The sequence below is a fragment of the Buceros rhinoceros genome, unplaced genomic scaffold (assembly GCF_000710305.1).
Source record: "Buceros rhinoceros silvestris isolate BGI_N320 unplaced genomic scaffold, ASM71030v1 scaffold1695, whole genome shotgun sequence".
Lineage (NCBI taxonomy): Eukaryota > Metazoa > Chordata > Aves > Bucerotiformes > Bucerotidae > Buceros > Buceros rhinoceros.
Window position 1 is genome coordinate 71,909 of NW_010413267.1, and position 11,407 is coordinate 83,315.

The 11,407-nt window shown below is 41.8% G+C and overlaps 1 protein-coding gene across 1 annotated transcript in view; it reads left to right on the forward strand.

The window, feature by feature from the left end:
- Positions 1–11,407, forward strand: part of XYLB (xylulokinase homolog (H. influenzae)) — a gene marked incomplete at its 5' end in the record, with an annotated part of 83,948 nt that overhangs the window by 70,199 nt on the left and 2,342 nt on the right. Inside the window, 2 exons of the mRNA XM_010136651.1 lie at positions 3,078–3,165; positions 5,370–5,464. Coding sequence (XP_010134953.1) covers positions 3,078–3,165; positions 5,370–5,464 — 183 coding nt within the window. The remainder of the gene's footprint in view (positions 1–3,077; positions 3,166–5,369; positions 5,465–11,407) is intronic.

An 11,407-nucleotide genomic window follows, 5' to 3' on the forward strand; every position in this document is an offset into this window, starting at 1 on the left:
CATTCACCTCACCTGAATCCAGTCACCTGCAATGCGATGTCTGTATGCAACCTGTCGGTCCTGTAATAGTGAGGGGAGATCCAGACAGCTACAGTACAAAACCAACTGGATTTTGATTTCCCAAATGTAGATGTCTCTCTCCGGGTGAACCAAAGTGCTTTGTACTCCACCAACCGCCTTGACAAGCTCCCCTTTGACTGGAGGCACAGGAACTGAGCCTGGCGGTAGATGTTTATGCCAAAAGGCACCTGTCTTAATCTTGGGCTGAGTCCTGGCACTGAAGTTAGTCAGCACAGAGTGAACTGGTTTTTGGAGATGCCAATCCCTTTCCATCAGCTAGAGGGAATCTAGAGGCCAGCCTCCGCTATGCACCTTACTCTGACAATTACAGTCGTGTGAAAGGAAGCTCCACTGCTCTTTGAAACTTGAGCTGGAATAAATGGAGGCTGGAGAGCAAAGAGCAGAAAGCCCTCTCTCCAAACGCATCTAAACCACATGTTTGTGTAACCATTGGTTGTGCAGCTGATTGGGACACAACAAATTCGGCATGTTTTGCCTGTAGATGTCACTTCTCTTCATCTGCTTTGGTTATTTTGCTTAGGAACTTGACGTTAGAAAATTAACTGATAGGTTAATTGCTTAAAACTTTGGTCCCTGCTGGAGTAATTCTACTAAGAATATGACAGGGAAGAGATTGGATTAATAGATGAGTTTGGTTTTAAAGCTGTATTTCCAGTTTAGGTGCCAGGAAGATCTCCTTGCTGTGGAATGAAGGCAGAGAACTGCATGTTCTTATAACATGTAATTCTGCAACATACACTGAAAAATAGTGGGGATGGCAGAGTGGTGGCTGTGATGCTTGCTCCTCATATGTAACAATACAGCCGGTTTTAAAACTCATTAGAATGTGTCTTAAAATAATATGATCAATACAGTGTCACCCATTTAATTCAATCACTGGTTAATTGGATCTTTCTTTTTAATTTAATCAGAACCTCGGAAACCATATCAGTTGCATGAAGAATAACAGCTTCCACCCTTATCGTGGTCAATTTTGGGTAATTTGTTCCAGGGCTACAAAAGACTATCATTTAATTAATCAACATCAGTAACTCCTATATTTTACACTGCAAAGGAGGCAACTTAGGAAAATCTCTTAAAAAATATAGTAGGGCAGCTTTCTCCACTGTTCTGGGAAGCTTTTTAGAACATACATGGTGCTTGATTAATGACCACCTGAAACACAGTGGAGTATTTTTAACAGTAAAAACCTCCAACAGTTTCTTTTAAAATTATTCATGAGAGAGACCACAGTTTCAAATGACTTAATGTATGAACTTTGAATAATTCAAATTTTATAATCATGTGGTACAAAAGGTAGTTACTATTTGTAGTATTACAGCACTTGGTAGCATTCAGTGTAGAGCAGAACTGCACTGTGTGAAGCTCTGCAAAGATAAAAAAACAAAAGACCTCTGTCGTGCGAAGGAACGTACAATTCAAGCTTAGGACAAGAAATACCTATTAAGGATGAGATGAAGCAGCAGGTGCTGAAACAGGATGGTAGTGTTGGCTGCAGGGTGGGCAGTGGAAGCAGCACTCTGTGACCTTATCGTTTTCAGAGGGCTTTTAGTAGATACTATGATTAATTTTCCCTTTGTCCTTTAGCATTAAAGCTCATGTATTGCTCGCTTGCAAGTGAAGTTAGACAATACTGACTTGGACATCGTACCAGAAGAGAGTGTTTGAAGTGTATAAGCTCAGGCTTTCATTGGATTCTAGGTAGCAACCAGCCACCTCCGTTTAAAATTGTGAAAATTGGTGATTTTCAAAGGTTTTGGTTTACAGGCGTTTGGAGAAAGAGGCAAAATACTTGAGCAATGTCACATACTGTATTCTTCTACAGCATATATGGATTGAATTTCTTAGTCATCTTTCCTGAAGCCCTGGGGCCCATGATCAGTAGGGCTGTAAATTCCTGGGTGGGGTTGCAGATCACTAATTCAAATGGTTTGGATTCCTTGACACTCTGGCCTTATTTTAGACTCAATTGTATGGATGTAAATTGGGTGATACACTGTTCCCTTTGGCAAAAGTAATAAAACAGCACAAGTTAAAACTGAATTATTACCTGCTTCTTGCATTGCTCAGCCTAAGGGGCACCTGCAATGCTAGACATGATGAAGTCAAAATGGAAAGAGTTTGTAGACGATGTTTTTGGAAATGAGTTATTGAAACTCCTGTGTCCCTATCAAAATACATCTTCATCTTTCCTCTTCTGTATCTGTTTTCCTGTGGAGAAGAGCACATGTACGCAGTGCATGGGAAATGCAGATTTCAGTGCAGAACGATCTGTGGTTGAATAACTTTAGTATCTGTTGGACACTGTAACAAAATTCTTTGCCAGTAAATTTTTTTTTATATTGCTGATGCCAAGTTGAGAAGTGTCTTGGTATATTTTTATAGCTAAGGATCCCTCGAATACAAGAAAATTCCTGGTAAGTGTAGAGACTGTAACCAGCTCTGGTGGCATTCTTCCTGCCAACCCTAATGTGATGGGAATGGTGGATGTGAAGAAGACAGGCTTAGCAGGCCTTCCTACTGCTGGAGCTTTCATTTTATCAGAGTTGAGAACTGAGGAGCCAGGACTGGTTCCTCTCTTCTTCCTTCCCGCTTGGCTCGCCCATAAATGTGTTGGAAGAAAACAGGCCCCAGTTGTGGGTTCCTGAGCAGCTCTCCTTGCCCTGATGTAAGCCTTTGGCATGGGCTGATTATGTGGGTTTATGAGAGAGACGATGCTTGAACCCAGACTCCTCTGAATTTGTAATAAGGAGATCTGGAGAGACGTGGGACTTTGTTTCCTGGTTGCCGTTACATCCCTAGCTCAGATTTACCAATACCCTGTTGTGTGACAAGTTCAGGGCTCATTGGTGCCTGCAGTGCTTCTTTCTGTGGGTACCGAGGTGCTCGGTTTGGGTGTATATATGGTGGTTGCTTGTTTTCTTGAGCAGTGATAGGGGATTGCTTATCCCTTGTCTTTCACGGGCATACATAACCGATGCTGTGATACTTCTCAGGTCCTGTCTGATGTGTTCAACGCACCGGTGTACACTATCGATACCGCCAACTCTGCTTGTTTAGGAAGTGCTTACAGAGCAATTCACGGTAAGACTGTAAGGAGATGCTTTTGTGCAGTCTGGGCACTTAATTTCGGTTGGTTAATACTTGGGATTAACATTACTGAAGATGAGGGGAGAGTAAAGCTGTGTGGATCTGACTGGAAGGTCACTCAGGTCAAAGAGGGGTTTTGCTCTTAGTATGCTATCAGGCATTTAGGAATAACATTTACATAATAATTCAAGTCTGGTAGCTACTTCTCAACCAGGGGATTGGGCCTGGAAAGTTGATATTGACAGGGGAAGGTGCTGAGGTGCTACCTCCATGTGTCACTCTTGGAAGAATACAGCCCAGGGAAGGTGCTGGTGTAGCCTGCTGCCCTGGCTGGTGGACCAGGCTGTAAGCTGGATTGCTGAAATGGTCAATCCTGGAAAGAAGATCAGAGAGGACAGGGATGACAGCACCTGTAATACTGCTGGCCCAGTAAATGTTATTAGACCTATTTGTAACTTACAGCTTTTAAACGCCAAGACAAAGGATGTGCAGGGTGTCCTGGGCTTCATGCTGGAGTATGCTCTTTCTCTTGTAAATGCATGAATCTTGGGATACTCTTAGGTTGACCAATCATTTTGCTTGCTGTACGACATCACTCTCTGTAATGCAACAGCCCAAGTCCCAGATTTAAGGTGTTAATTATATCTATTAATGCATGCAGGCGTACGTTAAGGGGGGGTCATCACCCATTTGAGAGTTCAATCCTGAGCAGGAAATTCTATTGACATATTTTAAAACAGTTTCTAGTATCTTACAGCTAAACAAATCAAAGAATGCGTATCAAATTGTGAAGTTGTTTAGGCAAGCCTTTTTTTTTTTGCCTCAGTTTTTATGACTAGAAGTTCTAGAATTTGGACCTTAAGATATGGACAGCTTCTGTACGCGTTCACGTAGGATTATGGGATTGCAACAAGCATGGAAAAGATAACATCAGCCATCAGAAGAAATCAGCCAAGTTTTAATTTGAGAAGCAAATTCTGCTGTCACATTATAGCGTCTGAAGACTCTGTGCTCTCTTGCATTTGAAAAGAGCACAGAAATTGCACAGCCAAAACTTGAGTCAATGTGTTTAATGCACACGGCACACTCTCCTCTTCATTTCCAGTAAGGACGTAAGACAAGGGTTCTGTCAGGCAAAGAACGCTTTTGCAGGGCTGTGGAAACAGCTCTGTTAGATAATCGGTGTGTTTGAAGCCGCAATGGGGCCATTTTACCACCTTGGGGGCCAAGTTTCCAAACTGTATTTCTCTGGACTCAGACTTTGCCTGCTGCTTCAGTAGCCACCAGAAGCTTCCCAGCATCTACTGCTGCAGGCAAATTCCTTGTCCATGAATGCACGTGAAATGTGGAACCATCGTTAAAGTTTGTGCAGCTGTTTCCTATGTATGGAAGATGTGTATTCCCTCTGCCAGTTTGGTGTATGAAATCTCGAGGCTTGGCTGAGTGAAGATTTCAGATGCCATGCTGCTGGGGAGACTCCTTCGCTCAGGTACTCTGCCAGGCAAGCCCCAGGGGCTCGCTGTGTCTCTCTCTAAATGGCATATTTGATTGATGCTTTCAGCTGACTCACTCTTGGCCAGGCAGAGGAATTCAGTAAAAGTGAAGACTTGTTAATATAAATGAAATATTGATGGCAAGGGCTCCTTAATAATATTACAGTGTACATCTGCAAGTAGGGTGTTCCACAGTTAGCCTGGGGTTCTTAGCAGGTGTACAAGGAACTCCTGAAATGCTGCGAGTCACTTCCAAAGCAAAATGCTGTAATAGCAGAACTCCCCTATTATTCTGCTTCCTTATATATAAATGTGTTTAATAATTTGTAGCGTATTTTCTTGACAGTGTTTTCACTTCCCTTTTTTTTAGTCACATTTTGTCCTTCAATCTCTTTCTTCCACATATTTTCACTGCTGTTTACTGTGTTCTTGTAACCATAAATAATTACTGATATTGTTGAGTAGCGTTTCTGCTGCTTACCTCTTCTCCAGGGTACAAACTGAGTGATTGGCAAAAACTCAATCACAGAGTCCCCACTTCCAGGGCTAGCGTGTAGGAATGTAAGATCTTCTGCCATTTATCCTTCAATCCTGAATGCTGACCTGACCAGGGAGGATCAATATAATGTATTAATTTGCCAGGGAGTCAAGGTACGTCCCTCATCGTGCTTTTTGCATTGATCAGGATGGTGATTCTCTTTGCAGGGCTTGTAGCTGAGACGAATGTGTCCTTGGCTGATGTTGTGAAATTAGCACCAGAGCCGAGACTGGCTGTTACACCAGCTGCTGGGGCTGAGGAGGTGAGCAAGCTTGGGAAATACCATTTTTCTTTCCATTTCCATTTCTATCTGCTTCAAAATGTAGTGGTTTACTAATTCTTCTGGTAAAATAGATTAATTTAAGGAACATTTGCTTACACAATTCTTACTCCCTGTTGTACACGCAGATTTGGGGAAATCTTTAGTGTTGCAATGATGGAATAATCTGATCACTCCATTCAGCTCTGTGAGAGTGATCTTTCCTAACCAGGTGTGATCAGAGAGCAAAATCTGTTCCTTAAGGGACAGAAAAAGTTATAAAATAGCTTGAATTTTGGATACAGGTCAGTCAGGTCATAGCTGATAACATTGACAAAATCTTCTTGAGTTGTTTGCAGCAACAAAATGGAGAAAGAGTGGTGACGGTGCTTTCTGGCCTCTTGGAAAACATCCCCCCAAATCCTTCCTGTCTGATCTTAAACAGTGGTCAGCAGTGGCGTATCTTCGCTTGTCACTCGCAGTTGGGAAGTATGCCAACTGGGAGTACTCAGAAGGCACAGGTCTTCAGTACTGTGCCCATCCTGGGAATTTCAGCACATCTGGAGGTGAGGCTTGTGCTTTATGGGGCTGCGTAGATAAAGTGAAAAGAAATAGTCATTACTGCTAACTATAGGTGGTTCCAGCACCTGTAAAACCAAGGAAAGAGTTGTTGTCTCAGGCTTCCAGTGCAACCCTGCACCTCTCGCCATCAGATGCCAAAGGCCTTAGTTTACAACAGCTTCTGATATATAATGTCCAGTAATAAATACACAATACAATAAATCAAGATTCCTAGAGAACACGTTTAAATAACCACAGGTGAATCTCTGCCTTCAGCTGTGCAGAAGCGTCTTTTCCATCAGCACAGCCCTACACTCTGCATTTATGAGATTTGAATGTGCCCTAACTACAGGCAACAAGGTTTTAAAGCTTTTATTTAAACTGGGAAATTAATGATCTGCCAAAACTACTAACTCCAAGCTACATGTGTAGCGGAGCACTAGATATCATCATGAGTAATAATACAAATGATCATGCTGCATTGTGCCTGCCAGCATATTATTTAATTATTAACTGAGATGGAGGAGCTCAGTAATCAAATAGAAGTCCCCTTCAGAAATATTAAGACATTGAATAATTTAAACTTGATTGATCTGATCTCATTTACTCAACCTTCCCCCTCATTTTCAGAGATAAAATAATTAACAGCAATGGTCTGTGTCCTGTGTGTTGCAGCTGAAGCCTTCTGCAGGGAATACACTTCAGGAGCAGATCCCAGGTGTCTGATTCAACCTCACGTTGCTGCCCTGTTCCCCCCAAAAATGCTGGCTGCTGAAAAGCTGCCAGGCTGGCTTGTGTGGAGGTAGAGAGTGCTCCTAGACCTGCCTTTGACCCCCTGGTGCTGCTTCAGCTCTAAAATTCAAGGGCAGGGGATACAGCTGTCACTCAGAGGGGCCCTGCAAGAGCAGCAAGCACCTTGTATCCCTGCAGGGGCCAAGCTAACCTAACTGGAAAGATCAGTGGGGAATTCATTTGCCTCTTCCTATTTTACTGTCTGCATAAAACGGCCTGGAAGCTAAAAGAGTTAATTATCTCCCTCTCGATACTTTTCTTCTCCTTTTCCACTTGGTTAGACCTGGCTCCCATAGCACATCTTTTTATTGGTTTTAGATGATGTACAGCAGTGAATTATTGCCCTGGTAGATAGGAGTGAATGATAGAGAAGGTAGTGACCAAACAGCATGGCCAGACAGTGAAGGAATAACCATTCCTGTGCTTTAGCTTGGCTTGCCAGCTTCATTCCATTAAAAACAGCTTCTTGCAACTACGTATTCCACACCAATTTTTTTTTCCTTCGTGTCTTATAATTTTGCAGTTGATGGTGGATTCCCCGGCTAGTTTCACGGCTGTAAAGCTGCAGAAAGCCAGAGGGCCTGTCAGTAATACAGTATATTAGCATGAACAGCGCAGTAAAAATTCATAATGTGATGAGTCAGTTTGATTCTGTTTTTTACAGAACTGCGTCTCCCTGTCCATCCAATTTCATTCTGTTGAGGGTACAGCCTTTCACTTAAATGATGGTTCTTTTTATAAACTTCAAAGTCATCCTGAGGTTAAGTTCTGTCTCACTGAGGAGCTCTTCTGAGAGAGCCTGGCTAACCAATGTGAAATTTCCCGGACCACTTCCCTATATTTTTTGGACAGCTACAGCTAAATCTTGGCAGGGTGGAGAAAAAACAGGTCATAACACAGCAATCTGCTCTGGTTTCATCCTTTCTTCCTAGTATAGGTTGGAGACGGCATGTGTTAGATCATTGGAGAGAGGAAAACCTCCTATAGACAGAGGTCAAATGCGACAGTTTGATGTAGCTTCCTCTTCGTTGCCAAGGCTTATGCACGCAGTAGGGGTTTCCAGGAACCAAAAATGCAAAAAGTGTTTCTTTGATTGCTGAGGGATCTTTTGTGGTAATGAATATGATTTCGAAAAAGGAAGGGCAGGGCAAAGCGGCTCTTCTGATTCAATTAAACTGATGGGCAGGTAAAATAGAATGAAGTCCCAAGATGAGGAACATAGAGGTTGTGATGGGTGATGAATTAGTAGTTAGTGGAAATTGAAGTCCCAAAGTTCCAGCTTGTCTGGCAAAAATGTGACTTCATCCTGTAGCAGACCATCCTGCATCCATTGTAACGAGGATAAATGTCTCTGTGTGGCTATGACCGTAAGTGTCAGAGTTGGACCCACTTTCACAGTATAATGGTAGGGTGTGGGGTCTCACTGGAGCTTGTTTCTGATTCTGTTGATACCCAAACAGGTCCTAAGGTATTCTCGTGGTAACCACCATGGTGATAATCTTTGGTCACTACTCAACCAGGCTAGGTCAAGTTAGTCATCTGTGAGTTAACGCGATGAATCCTTCTTCCCTATTTTCAGAAGAGCAAAAATTAGAGTCATCTCACCTCTTTGGAGCCTCCTCCCCACTCCCCCCACCCCCCCTCTTCAAGGCGAAAGATTAATGAGAACCACTAAGCATGACAGAAATAACCAGGAGATTCTAGAGCAATAGATGTACGTTAACAGACAGAAAGAATGTACCATTCCAGCATTAGAATTCATACCTATTTTAATAATCTGTTAAAACAGAGACAGTTGGCTAGTTGGTTAATTAAGCAAAAAAGCATGAGAGAGAGCACGATGGTCTGGAGTTGATCACTTGTGTTTACGCAAGCCTTGTCCCTGTGATGCTGCGTCAGATTTATTGTAATATTGTCCTGTAGGGTTTTGTAGGGAGAAGGCGCAGCACAGTTCGCTGCCTCTGGATGTGTAATTTTCGATTGCGTTATTGACTCTACTGAGATGTATTAATCCTGCAAAAATTCAAGAAGGGAAAATGTAGACCTAACAGGTTTTCTTGACTTTGGTGAATTGCCTTGTACGTAGGTGGATTTATAGAAGCGACCCTGTTACCCAGGAAGGTTATAATGACCTGTTTGTTGATATTTTTGTTGTGTTAAATTTTGGAGGGGAGAGGTTGTTTCGTAGAATTGGTTTAGGCTGGTGATTTAGTGCAAAGTAGGTAATAATAACACAGCCACAAAAATATAATAGATATTGATGGGAGTTTGATTAAGATGATTTGCTATCCGGTATTTTTTTTAACCTGTTAAACTGATTAAGATAAGCTTGCAGAATGAAGATCTGAAGTAAATAAAGTAACTGTTTGATGTGTGGTTCCTTGGAGGAGTCTTCAGTGTATTTCAGGACTGTTATATTCTTTCTGCTTTACGAGTATTCTTTCTGTGTTAAGGTGAACAAATGCTATGATTAAAAATAAAACATCTGTAACTCTTGATTTCTTAAGCAAATCTCTTTGAGTAATTTGAGTTTGTTTTAAAAAAATGGAACTTATCAAAAGTAGCAAGTGTTTGTGAGAGACTGATTAATTTTAATCTATTCAGGGTAGATTAAATGTGCTCGGCTAGATTAAAATTAGGTAATCATCAGCATAATCTTTGTAATTTGTGAATTTTGAATTGCTCCAATCGTTGGCTTACATAGTGTTGCAGGAGATGGAAGGATCCACGTGGATTGTCACTTGTAGTAATAATTTGTAGCTGGTTTTGCTTTTAGAGTGTGGCAGGTACAAAGTAAACGGCAAGAGCCCGGTTGAGTTCCTAGGCTGGCGCTGTAGCGAGATGCAGTGTGAGGATGACATATTTGATATGGACCAGAGAGCAAGGTAGCATTTATTTGAATGCATTTTCCAGGGAGGACGGGTTAAGTTACTCTCTGTTATAATGCAATATTTATCATTAGCACTTTCTTAGTTATTTGTGGGACTGTTGGAGTGTGGCCAGGTTGTCCCCAGGGGAGATGTTTAGGGTTTGTAAATGAAGCCATCAGTGCTGCTGATGTTGTGGAGTAGGCTGTAGAGATAAGCAGGAGAAAAGGCTGTAAAGTAGCAAGGACAATTAAATTATGGACCATAATAAGGTTCATGTTGTGATACATGTAATTACTTTTGTTAAATAACATGCTCTGATATATTAGGTTTGAGGTTATGACAGAGAGGGAATTTACGTTCTTGAGTTTTTATGCGTCATTGGGAGTTCTTTATTCCCTTTGGACCACAGTTATAAAAATAAATCTATATAATTGCCTCAGGATAAAGACTCCTGGAATCACTTAGGAGGAGTTGCTCGAGGTTCCACGGAGGTGGTTCAGTTGCAGCAGCCGTGGAGAAGCATTTTTCACAGACACAACTGTGTACATGCTCAGGCTCCGCGCTCAGTCAGTGCAGTTTGGCTTTTTTGCTCCGTGCTTCATGGGGTCTGCACTGCTTTGGCCCCAAACTTCAGCTGGTGTGAAGCTGGCCTGTAACATACTGCTTGTGGAAAGCTTGTAGTACTGCAGCGCTGATCAGCCATGACAAACTGGTGGTATTACAGCCCGACTCCCAGAGGAAGAGGATTTGAAAACTTTGCCTTGGCCCTCTGAGCTGCACTGCTTTTACCCTAAATGAACAGGAATAGAGTACAAGCAATAGTCTTAATTTTTTGTTGGCTGTTTTTTCAGATGGTCCATAATGCAGCATTCATTTACACTAATAGCTTGAGAAGCTTATTGCAAACGCCTGAATTTTCTCAATTAGCGAGCTAAGTGCTTAAGTCCAATAAACAAGAAAAGAAACTGTATCAGTAAATGTGATTGTTAATTTATTTTGGCGCATTTTTATTTAAAGCGATGTATTAACAATAATAGTTCCCAGCCTTCTAGTAAATGGGCTGTTGTGTATTTTGTAAAAATACTGCTGGGTAAATAGTATGGAGGCTGCTTTCTCAGCGCCTGAGCTCGCTTACCAGTGCAGCTCTGTTAGGCTGAATCTTTGCTGAGAAGCGCTTGGGGTTTATCAAATTTACAGAATAGCAAAGTAAGAAATAGCAAGGCCTTATTATAGATGCTTCAGTGAACAAAGGAGCTGTTTCTGTTTGACATGCTGATACTCCCAGTATAGCCATAGTTGCCTGTTCAATATTTTGTTTCTCTGATGTGCATATTTAGCAGAAATGGGAGCAATAATATTCTTTGGGAACATGAAAAGAATATATCTATGTACTTCCCTGAGCCCCCAAGGCCCTCGTGTAGTCTAGTTAAAAATACCATGCTGAGTCATGTGGTGTTTCATAATAGTGGTGTGTTTCATTTTCTAACCCCATAAATCTGCACAAATCTCCATGCATCTCAGAATCACTGTCCTGTGGAGAGGAGGAGTTGGGGCACAGACATGTGAAATGATTTGCCTGGGGTCAGTGAATGAGTCTGTTGCAGAGATAAAAGTAAATTGTTCTGTTTTAATCAGTGAAAGATGCTGTAACATTCAGTCAGTGTGAGATGGATTTAACAACTGTCCTGATGATACCCTGGCTAGCAGAGAGTGTCTCTTTCCC